Consider the following 19,528-nt stretch of genomic DNA (forward strand, 5'->3'; position numbering starts at 1 on the left):
CAACCATACCAGATCGATGGGCTTTGATTTTGTACTGCATGTGCGGAAGAATCGAGAGGACGATGCGCTGTTCATAGTGGTATGTGAAGAAGTGGTATTCCAATACTTTGCTTAGAAATAGCAAGCCCGGCAGAGGGACAACCTCTTCTCCTTAATTCGTGCAAACACTCTCCACTTACCTCTTCTCTTCTTCCCGTTTTGCCAACTTCTCTGCTTATGAGCCAAGAATGTACTGGACAAAATCAAGCCCTATATAAGCTGGAATGACTTATGGTAAATGCATAGCGATCTCTTCAGGCAAGAAAGAGGAAACTCTATATAATCGATAAACATATTGGTAAAACTCTAATTCTGTCATCTCCTTAACATCCTTGCCATCGACGATTAACGGTGCTTATTTTGGTAGGGTCTTGTTTCTGCTCACGTGAATCCAGATAGGCTGATCGATCATGGCGAGAGTGTCACCGATTTGACTGGAAGGCTAGATCAGCCGAGTACTTCTCATTGACAAGTGGTTCCAGCTTACCCTCCAGCATATTCAGTAACTCTACCTATACTGCTTTCTCGTTTCAATCGCACCAGCTCTCCTCCTACACGTTCCCGGACGGCATGACCTTTCAAAATATCGCTGAAAGGAGTGTATTAGCTGTATGGACCTGTCAACTTGAGCAGCAGTATAAGAAGTACTCACGTGTATCCTACCCATTTCTTCATCTCATTGAAAGCTAACTCAAAGCATGCTATACGGTATAACTCGTACTTCCCTTTATGGTGTTCTCGAACCGAGCTACGTCGGCTCTGAGAAAGATCAGTCGCGTTGGCTCCCCCAAGTCTGGCAAGCCACTTGTTCGAAATTGTATGACCGGTCGCCTTCCGCAGGAGTGAACTAATGCATTGAGCTGGATCTCTCTTGGCGGAATTCGTGGTCTCGAGCGATATATGAGCGCGATCAAGCTGGTGTACAGGAGAGTTTGACGGGGCTGTATTGCTGACGCTGGGTTGAAGGGTACATGAATCGCTTCGAGAGGTCGTCTGATAGCTGCCTCGGCTTTCAATCGGATGGATCTGTCGGGATCGCAAGTCTAATCTGCCATAAAATGAGTCTTCAGGAATGGGAGCGAATCTGACGTGTCTGGTTGTCGTTGTCTTGGCTGCTCGTGGTCCATCGTGGCTCTCTGGTTGACTCAAGGTATAATCGAGAGCTTCTGCAATCATTGTGCTGGTCTCATATGTCAACGTCGATTGATCTGAAACCTTGCCGGAGCTGAATTTCGTATATTTGCGATCATACCAAAGCAGGAACTGCAGCAAGTCCATACTATAGGTGGAATGGGGGTTCCGTTCCGCTTTGAGTGGCTGAGATTCACCGTCAGAATCAGTTATAATAATAGCTTTACTGTCCGAGCTCTCAGCCACTTGTCGCTGGTCGTCAATGACAGATCTAAGGTAACAGTAAGCAGAGATACGAGTTCTGAGAAATGCCACAACTTACCCGCCAGACCTGCTTACAAGCTTATGCACTTTCTGTATCGTGTGCTTGTACTTCTCACCAAGATTATCTGGCCTCATGCAGACAACGTATCTCCGTAGAAGATTATTCGGTCTATCAGTACAGATCAGCTTACGCTTGAAGTAATCACAAAGAAGGGACTTACGAGCGCTTCAATAGCAATCGATATCCACCAGCCAATAATTGACATCGCTTCAGCCGTATCGCTCGATCCCGCCTGCCACCCTTGTAGGGTGTAGATCTGGGCTTGAGCCAAGAATCATGGAAGGAAGTTTCACGACCTCGGCTTAACATTTCTTCAACGGTGAGGTCAGCTCCTTTATATTCCGACTTGAGGTTGGACTCCAGTCTCGGGCGTTTATTTGGTGTTCCGCTCATATCCGGAATCACACGATCGTTCCTCTTCCGCTTCTTCGTTTTCTTCTTTTCGTTGGGTGAGGTGGGCCGAACATTCACGCCGAGTATCTCATCTGCCTCAATAAAAGGTGAATCCGTACTTGCTGAGCTTCCGTAATCATCGTTGACGCTTGAGGATGCAGGCGATGAATCTGAACGATGTGTTTCCTCTGAAGCTGAAAAATTCTGGCAAATCCGGACATACGCAGCTTTCCTTGTTTGTCGAAATGATGGGAGCTCGACGAAACATTCTAATCGTTTGAGTTTGGTCTCGTCCGAACGATTGACATCCGGCACCGCGCTTGACGCAGACTCTGCTGTCAGAGGCAGAGGTGTCGTATGATTCGTATCGCCTCCTAGGTGAACAGAATCGATAGGGTGAAGAGCAGATTCATCGGAATCGGAATGCTCCAGAACCGGTTCCGGAGGTTCACTGCTAGGGATGTCAACTGGTCTAGGAGTCGCTCGAATAGATACCGATCGGTAAGGTATAGCAATTGTCGACGTGAAATGCGAGGCTGGTAGATCTTCGTCGATGTCCGAGGCGGAAGGGGCAAAGCGTGGGGTTGTTGAGGTGAGTGTAGCGTCCAGCGGTTGAGAAACGGGAGTAAGTAGATTGCTTGTAGATGGCGATACCGATGAGATGTCAAGTGTTGTCGATGATTTAAGATGGCTGATCATATTTGTGGAGATGACCTGTTCTATGACAGTCTGTTTTGTAACTTCGGAGCTGGCTTCTAAATGCGAGACTTCCTCCTCTTTTACCGAGACCTCATCATCCACAAGTTCATCTTGCTCATCATCTATATCTTGCGCAGGCCGAGGAACGAATTTGAGTCGTTCGGATTCTTCGTCCGCTTCGAACACTTCTTCCCCTTCTGAAGTCCCATCTTCGACTCTCAATTTCCCATCTTCTCCTTCATCTAACAGCACCTCGTCTTCATGAACGACCGGCTGAGTGACCCATCTCGGACGCGCACGAATGATTGGATTGATAGATAACAGGGGTCGGACTGTCGTCGGTATGTGAAGCAAGGGTGTAGATGTCGGAATCGAAGTATCTGCCAGATCAGGTCAGCTCGGTTCTAGGATATGTAACAAGGTAAAACAACTCACTACCGTTCATCCTGAGGTCCGATGATCCGCCAAAGCTACACTCGGCTCCACCAGCACAAACTCCTTCCACCAATTGTCCAGCGTCGAAACCCGGTGATTTTGAAGTTCCTGATTTGTTACCGACAAATGACTCTTCCTTTGCAATTGCCGTTGTTGAGTGATATCTTTCCGTTCGAGAGATTAAAGCTGGCTTGTACCCGGTGCAGATAAAGTCATCAAATTCTTGGTCTGCTCGAACTTTGGCTATGAGAATGTCGGCTGAGCGAGTGTCGGAACTCGCAGTACCGAAAGAGAGCCCAGAATGAGAAATGCGACGACGTTTTTCGTGAGTGAATACACTGGAATTGGCGAGGGCTTTGGCCGAAGACTTCCTCTTCGTCAGTTGGCTGAAGGACCGGTCGATTGAGGAGGAATTGTAAGGCAAAGCTCGATTGGAGTCGCATGTGTACAGAATTTGAGTATTGTGTCGGGGGAGGGTGACGGGAGCGAGATCATCTGGTGATACGCGGGTTGTGTACGATTGCGCAGAAACCATTGGCATCGAAGTAGAAAGTTTGTGAAATGGCGAAAGCTGTGAACTTTGCGGAGCAGCCATTATGAGATTATTGATTTCAAGGCAGAGGATGTATGAAAACAATCGAGGGAGTTGATTTAAGCAACCAAGATCGGGAGCACAAGTGCTTCGAGAAAAAGAGTGAAATGATACGGTTGAGGAATCATCTTCGGTATCGCACTGTGCCCTATTATAAGTATTTGCAAAATCGCTGTATCGAACATATGGGTCGCTAAGGACAAAAGAGGAAAAGCAGAGAGGTGCATAATTCGACGCATGGGTTCATGGTGATCTGTGTACGATGAGACTAAGAGGTATCATGCCCTTTGTAAAATGAGCTATGAACGATGCTATAGAGGGTGAAACTTTACTCACGTTAGGGATCATCGTAGCTGTGCTGTTCGCCGACGCGGACACGGGGCGCTAGCTTCACATGGTTTTGGGATCTTCCCCTAAGGTCTGCTATATGTTGCCGGATCCGGTGTTTATGGGTGCACCTAAAGGTATGGTATGAGATAGGTCAAACGTTGCTTCTACTGTATCAGGTATTCGCTTCCGAATATAACGCTTTGAACATGAGCGCGACTCAAAGTCCAGGGGTTTCGGACTTGACGAGCCCAAGCTCCTCGTTGGTGTTTGAAGGCATGGGGTTGGGCGGATACCATGGCTGAACATACAACGTGAACGGAACAGCAAGAGCTGGAGATTCATGTAGATTGAGGAAAGAAGTAAAGAAGAACGCGTTGAGAAGTTATCTATTCTACTGTAGATAAACGCGTGATCACGACGAAATCATTCGAATTTAGCTTCCGCTTCGCATGTCATTATTCCCTCCTCAACTCTTGGACTCAAGCACTAAGATAAAAACACGCCAATCAAAACACATCGAACAGATCGCTATTTGCATAGGACAAATGAGTGCAAGAACTCTATCAAACCGGACTTAAGGGTCTTGCTTGAAAAGGAGTCATTGCTGAAACGGGATGATTCGCCTGAGTGACTCAGGGAATCCCTCGTCAATGTCTTTCTGCTTCCTGACTGCTCATCAAGGAAATGTTCCAAATCAAGCCAGCATCGACATCGATCCTTGACATTGGTACATTAGGTATGGATCTGCTATCAAACTATATCATCATGGAGTGCCACTCGATGATTTGCAACAGGCATCCAAGTATAGGTGGGCGGCGCGTGAAATTTTCCTGAGTATTTGTGCAATGAATATCGAGCAAATTGGAAGAGCTAATAGGGATGGGATTTGTGCAGGGTTACTCTCACCCCCTGACCCACTCTTCCTTTCCATTTTGTTGATCAAATCGGTTCGCGGCGATATGACAACGTAAATGATATATATCCATGCTATCATCCTGGGCACATGTGGTCCTACATCAATCCGGCGAAGAAGCTCATGCGAAACAGAGTTGCTTCACACCTCTTCTTCTTCGCTTTGCAGGCTCGCAAGCGCCTCACTACAAATATACTAATTCAGCAATGCTTCGCACGATGATATAGACTAAACTCACCGATATCCTTTCTTGACCATTTTGATTGCGTGATGCTTATATTTGTTGGCTTTGCCTCGGTCTTTTCCCTGTAAGATGGCTTAGTAAGGAATACAGAGCATACAAGGGCGCCAACTTACACTCAGGTACATCGCATCAATATCTACATGGAAACTTGAGTCAGCTCGATGGCTTCCTACGTGCGAAATAGAACATCGCGCAGACTGCCAGGAGCAAGGGCGATGTTGCACACCACATACACCACATGAACCACATCCGTACGCACCTTGGTCTTCACCCAGCAGGTCCAACTTATCCTCCATCACCCAGCCATAACTAGCCGTATTATCGTAGAATCTAACTAACCATATCTTCTTATTGAGGAGTTTCGCTGCAGCCCGTTCTTTCTCTTCCGCATATAGGACGGCACTTGGTATCTCTTCGGTGTCAGTAGGGTCAATGACTTCGGCTGGGAAATATGGGAAAGAGTGGACTACATGCAGTATGTCAGCAGAACCAAGATACATCAAAACCGGTACCAAAATCCCTTGCACTATCGATGGTATAGCTTACCTTTGGCCCAGACTGAGGTTTTTTTCGAGAATGGTCAGCATGGCGAATGATAGTAGGCAAAGGCCAGAACTCACCCAGTGTGCCAGGAGGATAAATATCATCATCCACTGGGCCTTCTCCTTGGATAGGTGACATCGAAACCGTCTTGGTTTTCGCTTGACCCCGTCTCAGCTTAGCCGGACTTGATTTAGTCGTTGCACCGGACTCAGTATGTGTTGCAGGCTGTGAATCTTCAATTTCTTCGATCTCTTCGGGTGTTTGCCCCTTTGCGTCCTCTGCGTCCGCATTTGCTGTGTCATCGGGAATCGGGGTCATATCCTCGTCTTCATCTTGGACTTGCTCAATTTCATCTTGCTGAGGGTTCCTTGTCGTTCTAGCTCTTTTCGATAGTCTAGGCGTGGAAGCCTCTTCTGGTGATGCTGCCTTTCGCTTAGAAGCTTTCTCTGGCTTGACAGGAGTAGGAGCAGCTGAAGTTACAGTACTGGAAGGTGGCGGTGAGGAGAGGTCGCTACCGCTTCCAGTCTGAACGGATGTAGGCTCAGCTGGCTGTGATGTGATAGGGCTCAGTGAAAGATGCATTGTGCGAGGGGTAGTGGAAGCTCGGGGTTTCGATGTAGAAGCACTAGGTGGTTTACGAGAAGAGGAGCTGCTTTGTGCTCTCGCTGTGGGCATAACAACGATGTCAGCTGCTAGTCACGTTATATCGTATATGGGCAGATGATTAGTGAGTGCCTACTCACGTATCGAGTCCGAAGTTCTCTCTGATCTTTTCCGCTTGCTCCCCTCTGGCAACACCCAACCCACATTGAATCTCTTGAACTGGTCCTGTGCACCGACTTCTTGCGTCAGTAGGTCCAATGATTTTTCCTGTTCTCGCCTTTCCCTGTCAGTGAGCGCTTGGAAAGTCTCTACCCCTGCCACGCCCGGTTGGGACTTATGTCGACTGGGGAATGAATTTGTCGATTTTGTCGGCGATGCGGAACCGGATATGGTTAGAGAGGTAGATTTGGACTTTTGCAGATTTGTGTTGACAATTGTGTCCGACTTTCGGCCCGAAGGAGGTTTGGTCGACGCGGGAGCTTTGCCTTTCGCCTTTTTGCTCGTGGCCGGTGTAGTGGGACCCTCAACGCCGTTAATCTCCCTTAGACTCCTCCTTCTACTCCTAGCATCTAGTCCTTCCACCTTAGTCTCGATTGGTGCCGGTGACGCAGGCTGTATACCGGCTTCCTGGTTGAATACCTTTTCTGCAGCCAGAGCCGCTCGAGTAGGTCTCGATCCAGCCAAAGACCGCTCCTTCGCCGCAGCATCCCGTGCTTCCCATTGTTGTCTCCTTTCGGCGTTGGATTTTCGAGGTGCCTTGGCGGGCTTGGGAGGTGGAGGAGGAGTTGGTTCTCTAGGTTTTTCAAGCTCAAAAGAGAAGATTGAACAGAGGTAGTCTTGCGACGGGTCATGATGTCCAGACGACTCTAGTAGCAGTGTCGAGAGAACTGTACCGACTGGTTCCAGATCACCGATAGGTGATTTGTTGCTCTCCGTTAGGTTTTGATCGCCAAGTGCTGCTCGAGCTGTTTCGGTGATACCGTCGAGATCGGCAAGTATGGGTTCGGCCTCCTTCTTGATCTTGGCAGCCTTCCGGTGGTAAGGATTATCTTTTGGATTATACAGCATAGCGTTGTCGAGGACAAGCATGATGTCCCGCTATTTAAGAGTTTAGCACACTACGCGGGGAGCAAGAAAGATAACACACCTTGAACTCAGCAACTTCCAAATACTCATTCTTCTCGAGTTTCTCGTCAATCCACAGCCAGCACATCGGATCTTTGATCACTTCAAAGTAGTCTGGCGCTTCAAGCCGGCTAACAGGATTCAAGTATAATTCTGATCGGTCCATGCTTTAAAAAACATCTTAGCGGTCGATCATAGGTCATCTCAAAGCCAACTCACGCGGATATCCTTTCTAATGCGACTCTCAGACGTCCATGATGAGGGAAAATAAAGCCGTCCACTACATCCTTGATCGCCTGCGCTTGACGTAATTTCTCCTTTTCCCGCTTCCGCACCAGTTCAGCCAGCATTCGTACTTTCTCCAGATCGTTACGAAGAAATTGCAAGAACTGATATACGCAGTCAGCGGAAGGTTTCCCAAACGCAACTCACCTTAAGCTTTTGAGCCTTCTCCGCGTCAGTCTGTTGGCGAGAAGCTGCCGATGCGGTCCAAGGCTATACTCGACTCAGCGGATTTAAGCATGTGACGATTGCAATAACTCACCTCCAAATGAAGTCTTTTCAGCAATGGTGCCCCTCTCCTGGCTTCGCGCTTCAAACTCCAATACCTGCATAGCCGTTCCACAAAAGGTTGTCTTTTCCTCATGACTACTTTAGCCACATAATCTAGCACTTTATCTAGGATCAGTCTCGGTATTATAGGTGGACCGGGTCGGAATGATTTAGAGTGAGCTTGAGCGGATTTCTTGGTGGTTGGTGCAATGACCTGAGTGGTACCATGATGAGATTGCGAGGATCGGCGATGTTTGTTCTTAGTCTTCGTAGCTTTGGGAGGTAAGGTTTCTGAATATGACGAGGAATAGTCTGACGCAGTCTCGGTCTCTTCGATTGAGTCGGCCTGTAGGACATGTCAGCTAGTTTCACCTCTCGAGCATTCTGGGACTCACCGGTAGGTGCTTGTGACAAAAAGCCTTCAAGACCCCGTCCTGGTTGAATGACTTCATACTTGATAGTAGTCCCACTTGTCTCGCACATGTAACATGGAAAGCCGTAAAGCAGTTCCTATTGTCACATTGTATACAGGCTCCCGTTTTCTCTCGACACAGCGAACAGACCTGTCGCAGCATTTAATTGAATTATCGAATCCGCGGCCAGTGGCAGGCCAGCTTACCAGCTTCCACCTGCTCTTAGGTACATTTTCTACTCCTTCTACAGGTTCCATATACACTACATTTCCTAGACCGGTCTCGGGTACCCAAATTGCACACAATAAGTGTGCCCAATGACCTGTTGTGGTCTGCTTGAATGCACCGCCTTCATTCGGGCAGAATATGCACGACTACATGACAAGTCAGCTGAATTCGACGCAAGCGAGAACTTCCGTCAGGCTGACTCACGACGGGATTCTCAGGAGACACGGTACACTTCCTACATAGCCATTGACCTTCTGGAATATATGGCACACCATAGCAATCTGAACACTGTCATTAGCTTCAGAATGGATCTACACATGTGGGTAACATACCTTGGTGTACTGCTAAATTACAGCCATCGCAAAATACGATAGCGTTTGAATTTTCACCTTCCCCATCATCGCATACGGCACATTTCGAGTCTTCCGCTGGTAAATGCTGAGTAGGTTGAGGTATCCGTTTCGACTATGAACTCATCTTGAGCATTGTCAATCCAGGTGATATAGATTTTCCACTTACCAAGTTGAACCATTCCTTTTCCAACTTGTCCATCAAGATCTCGAATATCTCATATGAAATAGGTCCACTCTGATCTTTCTTCCTCTCTGCATTGACAGCATCCAGCCATTCTTGGTCTGAAGATTAACGGGAGATTAGTTCGTTCCGGGTAACATGATCAAATGCGATTCATACCTTGTTCGTCCATATCATATTCTACCTGCACTGCTAGTTCCGATTCTATGGGCTCTGTATGGGTCAAATGTTAGCTTCTGCGCTATACACAAAGGAATCTCACGATAGCTTACCTATATACCGTATGTAATGTTCAGACCTCGTGAAGTCAGAGAAATCGTTGTCTAAATGGCATGGTCAGCTCAGTCCCCTAAGACAGCTCGAAGTGTCAATTGACTCACAACCATATGACCTGCTTTGCTCCTGTTCGGACAGAGTCAGCTGTGACCTCACACTCTTGTAAGCAGCGCCTTCAACTCACCGACTGTACCCCAGCGGGAGCGAGTAAAGATGGGTCTTCGTCTATTACCCTAAAAGATACCTTGGGCAGGTCATGCATATATGCTTTGTCGGCGTTTGACTCAAGAGGCATCTTGACACATGCCGGGGGGGTGGAGACTGAGTCAGTATCACAGTAAATTTGACTATAATTGGAAGTTAGTCTTGTAAGGAATTTCGAGTACAAAGTGATGATGGACGCGTTTTTGACGATGACTACTTGAACAAACATGAGAAGAGCGGAGCCCCCTTTGAAGAACACGTGGCTTGTCTGATTACGTTTGTTATGTTTTGATCAAGTGGAGGTTGATCTATAAAGTTGGAAGATGGTCGCGTGTTTACAACATTACTTGAAGTTTATTCCCTCCTTCTTATTCCTATAAGCTCAGCTCAATTCAAACATGACATAGTCGTTCATATGACATTCGATTAACTTACCGATCTTGTGTCTTCTGAACAGAGCTTATTCTGAACCAGGGCATCATGGCCGCCGCTAAGCCAAAATCCAATTCCAAAATTTCACCCGCCAATTCAAGCGTTATGGCAAAGGCGAAAGGAAAAGGAAGAGTGGCGGTAACACCAGACGTTCAAAATTCTGCTTCAAAAATCAAGAAGACCAAGCAAATGGCCAGAACAACCAAGCCCTTTCTAGATACCGTCAACTTTCCATTCGACGACATCGACCTCGGTTTTCCTTCTCCATCTTCATCTCCAGTAAAGTCACTCAAGAAAACCACTTCGAATTCCACTGTTCTACTTTCCTCCACTCAAGCACCCATATCATCCCCGCCCAAGAAGAGACGAGGTAGACCTCCTAAAGCAAAGACAACGGAGGTGGGCAATATCACCCTTGCAACAAATGTGTCGGATCTTGAAGAGGAAATTCCCCTTCCGAAAGCTAAAAGGGCTCGAATAGCCAACACCCACAACAAATCTTTAACGTCTGCCCAAATGACGGATTCAGATAACATGAATTCTGCTGGTCCCTCGAGAAGTATATCTTGCCCCGGCTCGAGGGACTATACAGAAGATATCGAGGAACATGATTTATCGGAGTTTTTAACATTGTGCGATACATCAAGTCCAGCGATCTCTCAACCAGTCTTCACGCCTAGTTGTATACCTGATGAGTGAGTCTCACTATGTGATACTATCGCGAAACCCGACAATACTGTCGGTATATTAGCTAATGTAATTCACATAGTCTGATCAAAGATGATTCCATCTACGTTAAAGATCAGAAATGCTGGTGGGCAGCTAGATTACTTAGGTTCATACCAGCTGATAATTTGAAAGATCAACAAAAAGGCAAAGATTTATATGAAGTAGAAACAATATTTGGTGCAATCTTAAAAAAGAAGAGAGATCAAATTATAACGAAAACGGATCAGGCTATCGCAGATTGTACAGTGAGCAGACAGATGAATCCTCTAACCCGACGACCAGATCTTGCTTTTCATTAGCTAATTTACTTTGTGTTTTCATAGCTTGGTGGTTTTACTGTTAAAAACCGAATATTTACTTCTGACGCCTTAAAAAGAGATCCTACACCAGAACCTTCTTCTCCTATAGAACCCCTATTACCTGCTGAATATACTCAACTACGACGTGTAGATCAGATATATGCTATTCGACCTCATCTGCTGGATATCTTGAATGATCAATATGAACCTGCCATTTGGCGAGCGAATAAATTCTTCGCTGGTGGAAAGAAAAGATTGAGTCTGAATTCCGAAGCTGCGTATGGAGATATCCATGAGGATGAAGTTACCAATGTGATTTTACCAGAACTGCATAGATGGGTCTTGAGGGCAGAGGGAAGGAACGATGGACAAGTGGGTAAACTTCCTTTTAGATTATCTAAATGGATTGCATTGATAAGATTGAATTGAATATATAGACTCGATCGGATGAACCTACTAGACCGAGTGGCACGAAACGATATAATTCCCTTACAATTCATGAAATCAAGCAGTATATCGATTTTGTACTTCTTCCTGAAACGATCATTCAAATATGTATTAGATCGGTTGAATTGAGCGATTTGATTGAATCGGCTCAATCGGAGAATGGAGACGAAGATGATAAATTACTTTTAAATGGGTTGAGCAGAGGAGAAGAGGAAAATGATAATTCTACAAAAGCATTTAGAACATTTGAAAAAGAAAAAAAGAAAAATTTTGGTGAATCTGAACAAATACTTAATGAAATTAAAATATATAAATTAGCTAGAAATTATATTTTAAATTTAAGAGAAAAAAATTTAGATAAAGATTTTGAAATTCGTTGTTCTGAATTATTATTATCAAGAAGAAAAATGAGATTAAAATTTAATTTACCTGAAGAAAATTTAAATTTAGAAGAATTAAATAAATGGAAATTAAATAATAAAAAAAATGAATATAATCAAATTTGGTTAACAGGTAGAATTATTGAAAAGAAAAAAAAAATTAAAATTCAAGGTGAAGTAATTTGGATAAAAACTTAAAAACTGAAAAAATATTATTTTGTTTTAAAAAAGAAAAACGCCAAAAAAAAAAAAGAATTATTGAAAAAAAAAAAGAGGAAAATTTGAAGAGTATATGGAATGAATTACTTTTAGGACATTTTGTAAATTGTGAATGTTATTTAAAATTTTGTATATAATTTTTAAAGATATTTATTTGCTTCTTTTGTTGATGACTATGTTTTGTATATTATGTATTTACTTGTATATAATTTGACTTATCGTCATACGTTGAATAATGTATATAATTCTCATCATGTCAAAACAACTCGACCAGATCGAACAAAGGCATGATTGTTGAACTTTCCGATTCAAAAACCCGTTGCGCAATATAAGACAGCATCATAAATTGCAATAATTGTCTCAGCTGCTTGCTATTCGCGACATCCCGCTCACTCAGATGATTTCGATTCCATGCATTTTATGATTTTTCCGTCAACCAAAACTCATCATAAATATAAAATATGAACGTTAGTCAGGGTAAACATTGCACTTTATATAAGATTTTTTCCTCTTTTTTTATATCTCCTTCCCTTATAGACTGACACTAAATGATATCATGTATTAAATCTAAGCGGTGAAGTCGGCGACGTGGGCATCAATGACCTTGGCCATCTCTTCCTCAATCTCCTTGGTGAGAACACCACCGGAAAGTTTCTCAAGAAGGGCAGAGTGTTGAGATTTAAGGAGGTCGGTGCTGTAAATCACAGAAAACATATTAGCCTTCAACATTCGCAAATTGATATATTTTCAGCAGATCATAAACACTCACAAAGATTTCTCCCAAGCACCGATTTGGTCAACAGCGACTTTATCAAGTTTACCGTTAACACCAGCGTAGATCAAAGGAGCCATGATTTCGGTAGGCATGGGTTGGTATTGAGGTTGTTTGAGCAATTCGGTAAGACGAGCACCTCTGTTAAGAAGGTATCGGGTGGAAGCATCCAAATCGGAACCGAATTGAGCAAAGGCAGCAACTTCTCGGTATTGGGCAAGGTACAATTTGAGGGAACCAGCAACGGATTTCATCAATTTGGTTTGAGCGGCGGAACCTACTCGAGATACGGAAAGACCGACGTTGATAGCTGGTCTGACACCTTTGAAGAACAATTCAGCTTCCAAGAAAATTTGTCCATCGGTAATGGAGATAACGTTGGTTGGGATATAAGCGGATACATCACCACCTTGGGTTTCGATGATGGGTAAAGCAGTAAGGGAACCAGATCCGTAATCGGCGTTAAGTTTGGCAGCTCTCTCTAAAAGTCTAGAGTGCAAGTAGAAGACATCTCCGGGGTAAGCTTCTCGTCCGGGAGGTCGTCTAAGAAGCAAGGACATTTGTCGGTAGGCTACGGCTTGTTTGGACAAATCATCGTAAATGATCAAGGCGTGTTTACCGTTATCTCTGAACCATTCACCCATGGCACAACCAGAGAAAGGAGCGAGATATTGAAGAGGAGCGGCCTCGGAAGCGGTGGCAGCGACGATGATGGAGTATTTCATGGCATCGTTCTCTTCAAGAGTTTGCACAAGTTGGGCAACGGTGGATCGTTTTTGACCAACAGCAACGTAGACACAGTAAAGTTTCTTGGACTCATCGGCACCGTCGTTCCATTTCTTTTGGTTAAGGATGGTGTCAATGGCGACGGCGGATTTACCGGTTTGTCTGTCACCAATGATAAGTTCTCGTTGTCCTCGACCGATCTAGCAAGTGGAGTATCAGCAATAGTCTGAAGCCGATTTGGTACAGTTGTACATTAATAAGGCAGTTAACTCACTGGTACCAAGGAGTCAACGGATTTGAGACCAGTTTGCATAGGTTCGTGTACGGATCGTCGAGGCAAAATACCGGGAGCTTTCAATTGAGCGAGGGTTCTACCAACGGATTCGATAGGACCTCGACCGTCGATTGGGTTACCGAGAGCGTCGACAACTCGACCGAGAAGACCTGGACCGACAGGGACATCTACGATTTGACCGGTTCTCTTGACGGTATCACCTTCCTTGATTAATCTATCGTTACCGAAAATGGTTACACCGACGTTGTCGGCTTCCAAGTTCAAGCACATTCCTCTGACACCAGAGGAAAATTCAACCATTTCTTCGGCTTGGACGTTTCTAAGACCGTAAACACGGGCGATACCATCACCAATGGTCAAAACTCGACCGGTCTCTTGAACATCACCACCAACTGAAGCACCGGCGATTCTACCCTCAAGGATGGAGGAGACTTCGGAAGCGGCTGTGTTGGGATTGGACGAGGTGTATTGTACATGAAAGGAGATCGGCCGAAACGCGGATTTACAGGATCAAGTGGAAATGATAATGAGAAGCGATATGATGGTAAGCAAACCGATCTCTGATTGATGATGATAGGTCAAGCATACTCACCAGGCTTAGCGGTAGCGTAAGTTCGAGCAGCGAGAGGGGCAGCTCTAGTTCGAGCCTGATAAAAGATAAGTTAGCGCGATTATCTTTTGTGATATATTCCACATCCTTCCGTTACATCCTGCTTCTACATCCTACACATGCCATGAGTATCTCATCGAAGCTTAATGAGAATGGCCGCAAAGCTATTCATAACCTTCTAATTCCTCTTTTCCACCTCTGATATCCCGCATTTTCCGTTCATCCCCAACGAACCAGTACTAAATTGATACTTACGCTTGAAGCAACGGCTCCTCTAAGTGTGTTCCTGAAGGCGACACGCATTTTTGAAGAATGAGTGGTGAGTTGGTTTGTAAAGGATAGAAGGGGAAAGAGGTCTCTGTAAAGACTTTTGTATTGGATATTGAGATGATATAATTTGAATAATGATTATGGAGATGGAGTGAGTAGGTGGGTGGTGAGGAGTGGTGAGTGGTTGTGAGTGGTGAGTGGTTGTGGTTGGTTAGATTGTATACGGTGAGTGGGTAAGTGACACTATACGGAGTAAACCACGATTAAGGAATACGGATCGGTGTTATCGGTGTTTTATTGGTTAGGAATGAGGCGGAATCAAAGGTATCTTGATTTTATTGTTGATTCCTTTTATCATAATTTATCCGAGAGTCATTAGCATCGAGACAATGTTGGTGAAGTTGACCATGTTATAGATGTTGTATATAGCTATAGAATTATTGACATTCATCTCAAGTTGACAATCATATTAACGAACAAGCCAAGATGAGTCGGCCAAGTATAACGTCTGGTAAGCTGTCATTTCGTCTATGAGTATTTCCTATAAAGCTATAATAATTTTTAATTTTGCTTAGCTTTCGCAAGACTATCCCTTTCAAGGGGTTTACAAACTACAGCACCATTACCACCTCCAACTACATCATTACCACCATCATCATCTGAAGCATCATCATCTTCATCAACATCTGAAACTTCAACTTCATCTTCAATATCACATTTACCACCAATTTTACCTAATTCATCTAATGAAATTAAAAAACCAAAAAATACAAAAGAAGCATTAAAATTAATTTCATCACAATCAACAAATTCATTTGGACGTTATTTAATTACAAGATTATATTCTAGAAATTATTTATTACATTCAAAAGATATTTTAACTTTACCACAATTAAAAAAACCTTTTTTACCAATTGGTACACAATTAAATTTAACAAAAATTTTAGAAATTGGTTCAAGAGATTTTTCTTTAAAATCTAATTCTTCTTTTGCATCAAATTTAAAAAAATCAATGAATTGGAAAGAAAAAACTTTAATTAATTTTGAAAATTTACCTTTAAATTTAGTAAATTGTAAATTAACTATAATTGAACATACAAAATCTCCTTTAGAAAGAATTTTAAAAAAGAAAAGAAGAAAAGGTTATAAGAAAACTATTGAACATAAACAAGGTTATACTAGATTAAGAGTTGGTGATATTATTATAAATGATATTGAGAAAGATATATGACCAAAGTATGCAACGTCAAAATAAACGTTTGAACCAGGAAAGAGCCTCAGCTTGATCGACGAGGTCAACATCATCAAACCGCACCGCAGTGCACATCTTGATCAGACCTATATCGATATTTCATAACGTTCATAGTCACTTGGAGGGGTATCATGAAACTCTTCAATGTATATATGTATTCAAAATCATAAAATTACAAATTGTCCAATTCTGTAATTTCCCAAATCACTCTTTAAACCAACCAATTATCTATTTATTTGGCAATTTGTTTTTTTACTTGACCAACTACCGTCGTATTAACCTTTGTAGCGAATCGAAGTGAACACAAGGTCTCGTTAAGGTGTGCAGATAGAGGCGATAGATTACACAACATCAAAGTCTTGCTTGAACCTAAAAGTACAACAAGTTAACAGCCGAATTGACAATACTCTTAAACCCTTCATAAAGGTCCTGTGAAACTCACCACTTAAACTGGTCTGTAATAACCTAGTTAAGGTAGAATTCCTGTATGGAACGTGTCCACCTTCTTTCCCACTTCCAAGAGCACCAATAACATCTCCTAAAGCAGACAGAGATTTGTTTATATTTATAGTTTCTTTCATTCTATCTTTATTTTCACCAGCTCCAGACTTCTCTAGTCGTTCCGAACCCGCCAAGTCAACTATTGAATCTGGTACATCAGCTTCAGGTCTCTCCGCAGTACACGACTTAAGGACCAAGTGGCACTTACCCAGATTTAACATTGCTTCGCACTTCTCGTTAGTTAGTGGATTCTCTCCTTTGACTTTGAGGGTGAAGACAGAGTGTGATCGAGAAGATCGCTCATTCATCAAAGTGGCAGCTACTGCTCGTCTACCTCTAGCCCGTTCGAGCAAGGTTGATACCTGACGAGGGTTATTCAGAGGGACTAAAACATTTCATCATATTAGCTCATTACAATCATTGCAGCATGGCTTAGCTAGACACTCATTACTCACTGCTGACTACATCAGTCACGCTGACTTTCCCATCAACAGTCTTAATTTCATGCTTCTTACAGTCGAACTGACCGTTTCCCAGAAGATCATTTATCTGTCAACAGTAAACAGTCAAAATCAGTCGAGTTACGCCAATAATGTGCACGAGATAGCTGCCACTGACTACTTCATTATACACTTCCAAGAATTGTCCTTCCATTTGATATCTCCATCCTCGATCTTTCAAACCGTTCGAAACTGAGAATATCATATTTATGGCTCGAGGTATCATACCGGCATGCTCCTCGTCCTATATTACACCGTCCAAGTAAGCTCAATTGCCTGACTACCCAAACACAGTGCATCAAAACCTACTTGACCACCTTCCATTGTCCACGATTTACCTGAACCAGTCTGACCGTATGCGAAAATGCATACCTATTTGGCGTATTAGTTATTTGTTCCATTTTCCATGCAGTTACATTTGTTGGACTTACATTGTATCCGTCTAATACCGATTGAGCCAACATACTAATCTCTTCGAAGACTTCCTTTTGTCCGGCAGATGGGTTGAAGATCTGAAAAAAAAAGTAAAATTAAGCTACGTATCACATTCCCGAAGACAACAAGAATGCACCTTGTCGAAAGTGAATGGGTACTCTTGTTCTCTACTTTGACCAGTGGCTGATTCCGATCTACTTGTGACTACAATCTGCGATTGTCCAGTCTCTAATGCTGTTCTGTCATCCCCATATGCTATCTCGGCAAGTGCGTCGGGCGATGATGATTCATGCGCTACATGATTCGTCAGCATGTAGCTTGACATGTAATCGAATTGACTTACCTAAAGCAGGTCTAACACGAGCGAATACTCGGATATTACCTATACATTGAATATCAGCTACCACACCTAAATCGTAAGGTAGGAAAGAAGCAGAGCCGACCTTTCAGTTCTTGCACTTGGTTATGCAACTTCCTCCTTATCGTCTCAGCATTTCTCAGGTCCTCTTCAATCTCAGCTATACGCCTATCTCGTTCCTCTTCAGCTTGCCTGACTTTGATTTCTGCTAATTCTTCAGCCTTTTTGGCGTTTTCTTGACCAACCTCAAGTTCAGCTTTCATGCTTGACACCTTTAGCGTCGCACATTCTACTTCAGCTTGAATAATTGACAATTGGTTCTGAGATGCTTGTAGCTGTGCTGACAAAGTGAGATGTTGGGTAGACTGATCGGCAAGTTGTTGCTGCGTAATATGGTATATAAGCTCAAATCCACTTGGATACGCTATTAATACCCCTTCTACTCACCTTGAGTTGCCGTATGGTTTCTCTTTCCCTGCTGAGATCGTCTCTACTATCCCTCAACTCGTCTTCCATACCCCTCTTCTCCCTGTCTTTTCTCGCAACTGTGCGTTCCAGATCATCAATCTCTCGTGCATGTGCGGCCCGTAAAGCTGCTAGCTCTTCAGATGCAGACGATAAATCACGCCTTGCTTCCCGCTCGGTATTCTGGGTAGACTGCAGGAGGGCTTGCAGGTCGACCTGAGACATCTGGAGAGATGATACTGGAGACAGTGTCAGCACGAATGGCTTAAGCATTAAAGAGCGGAATGTTTGTCACTGACTTTTCGCTTGCCTGATGAATGTCTTCATTAGCCTATACTTTGTCGTTCACGATATTAGAATACTCACTCTCGCTCTATTAGCTCTTTGAATCCTCCTACCATCCTCTCGACATTCTCTAATCTACCATCGTGACTCTATATCAAGTTGGTCCGTCAGTCTTAGAGCTTCGTGAAGAGGATTCAAACTAACCTTGAACTGGGCTGCACTAGCGACTCCGCTACCTATGCCAGATCTAGCAGCTACTGCACCTAATCCCGGACTGACTCCTCTACTTGTCGCTCTGGCAGTTGGTCCAACACTTCTTCCTAAGGTGGCACCTCTGCTGTTGGTGCTTGCAGCTGCAGGGGGGCGTCGAGCTGGCGGGACTGCTGTAGTCCTTGTCCTGGTCGTAGCTGTTGTGGTAGTTGAAGAGGTACTACCTGTACTTCCTGTACTACCATTTCTTCTTGTTGAAGTACCCAAGGCCGAAGCTGGTCTAGAGGAAGGCAAAGTCGATATTGGTTTTCTAGTGGTAGTTGGCACAAACCCTGCTGGTTTTCTTTGAGAAGTCCTTAATCCAGCTGCAGAAACTGAAGAACCTAATGATGATCCGGATACCGTTCTCTTAGTGGGCGGAGGTGCTAAGGGTGAAGAGGGCAATTTCCTCTTATTCGCGTTACTTGATCCAATAAGTGGGGCTACTGAATTCGACAGTGTTGGAATGGCAGAAGGTTTGGCGGGTGAGGCAAGTCGAGGTAATCGTGACATAGGAGCCTATGACAATGGCTATGTTCAGCTTTATTGCATATGTTATCAGATTGCCTCAGCTGACTCACGATATTCTCTTGATCCTCGGACATACTGCTGGATTAGATGCCTTGTTAGTCGAGATCCCAAGTACCGCTTGAAAACACTTTCCGGTATGAGAAGGGTGGATGTTTTGGCTGTTTACGCTGTTATTGTCATTTGTTGACATTTAC

The 19,528-nt window shown here is 43.9% G+C and overlaps 7 protein-coding genes across 7 annotated transcripts; 2 read left to right on the forward strand and 5 right to left on the reverse strand.

Annotated features, from left to right (window-relative positions):
* Nucleotides 1-268: 268 nt before the first annotated feature.
* Nucleotides 269-3,617, reverse strand: I206_107062 (uncharacterized protein; the record flags this gene model as incomplete). Its single annotated transcript, XM_019157116.1, has 7 exons — nucleotides 269-370; nucleotides 425-473; nucleotides 527-628; nucleotides 692-1,441; nucleotides 1,493-1,603; nucleotides 1,656-2,967; nucleotides 3,023-3,617. The coding sequence occupies 7 exons, from the start codon at nucleotides 3,615-3,617 to the stop codon at nucleotides 269-271; spliced, it is 3,021 nt and encodes a 1,006-aa protein (XP_019009834.1).
* A 1,381-nt stretch (nucleotides 3,618-4,998) lies between these two features.
* I206_107063 (uncharacterized protein) lies at nucleotides 4,999-9,670 on the reverse strand (the record flags this gene model as incomplete). Its single annotated transcript, XM_019157114.2, has 19 exons — nucleotides 4,999-5,041; nucleotides 5,096-5,163; nucleotides 5,215-5,237; nucleotides 5,361-5,567; nucleotides 5,722-6,309; nucleotides 6,388-7,345; nucleotides 7,395-7,539; nucleotides 7,592-7,761; nucleotides 7,805-7,867; nucleotides 7,917-8,270; nucleotides 8,320-8,487; nucleotides 8,544-8,711; nucleotides 8,770-8,846; nucleotides 8,898-9,030; nucleotides 9,085-9,200; nucleotides 9,259-9,312; nucleotides 9,372-9,422; nucleotides 9,480-9,501; nucleotides 9,560-9,670. 19 exons carry the CDS (start codon nucleotides 9,668-9,670, stop codon nucleotides 4,999-5,001), a joined length of 3,519 nt encoding a protein of 1,172 aa, XP_019009832.2.
* Nucleotides 9,671-10,059: 389 nt separating this feature from the next.
* I206_107064 (uncharacterized protein) lies at nucleotides 10,060-12,064 on the forward strand (the record flags this gene model as incomplete). Its single annotated transcript, XM_019157113.1, has 4 exons — nucleotides 10,060-10,706; nucleotides 10,781-10,985; nucleotides 11,064-11,411; nucleotides 11,477-12,064. The coding sequence occupies 4 exons, from the start codon at nucleotides 10,060-10,062 to the stop codon at nucleotides 12,062-12,064; spliced, it is 1,788 nt and encodes a 595-aa protein (XP_019009831.1).
* A 588-nt stretch (nucleotides 12,065-12,652) lies between these two features.
* On the reverse strand, nucleotides 12,653-14,791 carry I206_107065 (ATP synthase subunit alpha, mitochondrial; the record flags this gene model as incomplete). Its single annotated transcript, XM_019157112.1, has 5 exons — nucleotides 12,653-12,779; nucleotides 12,855-13,783; nucleotides 13,858-14,321; nucleotides 14,471-14,525; nucleotides 14,744-14,791. 5 exons carry the CDS (start codon nucleotides 14,789-14,791, stop codon nucleotides 12,653-12,655), a joined length of 1,623 nt encoding a protein of 540 aa, XP_019009830.1.
* A 453-nt stretch (nucleotides 14,792-15,244) lies between these two features.
* I206_107066 (mitochondrial 54S ribosomal protein bL21m) lies at nucleotides 15,245-15,989 on the forward strand (the record flags this gene model as incomplete). The annotated part of the gene is made up of 2 exons (XM_019157111.1): nucleotides 15,245-15,269; nucleotides 15,334-15,989. The coding sequence occupies 2 exons, from the start codon at nucleotides 15,245-15,247 to the stop codon at nucleotides 15,987-15,989; spliced, it is 681 nt and encodes a 226-aa protein (XP_019009829.1).
* Nucleotides 15,990-16,242: 253 nt separating this feature from the next.
* I206_107067 (uncharacterized protein) lies at nucleotides 16,243-18,494 on the reverse strand (the record flags this gene model as incomplete). Its single annotated transcript, XM_019157110.1, has 11 exons — nucleotides 16,243-16,379; nucleotides 16,453-16,650; nucleotides 16,720-16,896; nucleotides 16,967-17,060; nucleotides 17,130-17,255; nucleotides 17,321-17,383; nucleotides 17,443-17,523; nucleotides 17,583-17,740; nucleotides 17,790-17,828; nucleotides 17,890-18,187; nucleotides 18,252-18,494. 11 exons carry the CDS (start codon nucleotides 18,492-18,494, stop codon nucleotides 16,243-16,245), a joined length of 1,614 nt encoding a protein of 537 aa, XP_019009828.1.
* A 137-nt stretch (nucleotides 18,495-18,631) lies between these two features.
* On the reverse strand, nucleotides 18,632-19,408 carry I206_107068 (uncharacterized protein; the record flags this gene model as incomplete). The annotated part of the gene is made up of 3 exons (XM_019157109.1): nucleotides 18,632-18,703; nucleotides 18,759-19,322; nucleotides 19,385-19,408. 3 exons carry the CDS (start codon nucleotides 19,406-19,408, stop codon nucleotides 18,632-18,634), a joined length of 660 nt encoding a protein of 219 aa, XP_019009827.1.
* Nucleotides 19,409-19,528: the final 120 nt, after the last annotated feature.

The sequence above is a fragment of the Kwoniella pini genome, chromosome 10 (assembly GCF_000512605.2).
Source record: "Kwoniella pini CBS 10737 chromosome 10, complete sequence".
Lineage (NCBI taxonomy): Eukaryota > Fungi > Basidiomycota > Tremellomycetes > Tremellales > Cryptococcaceae > Kwoniella > Kwoniella pini.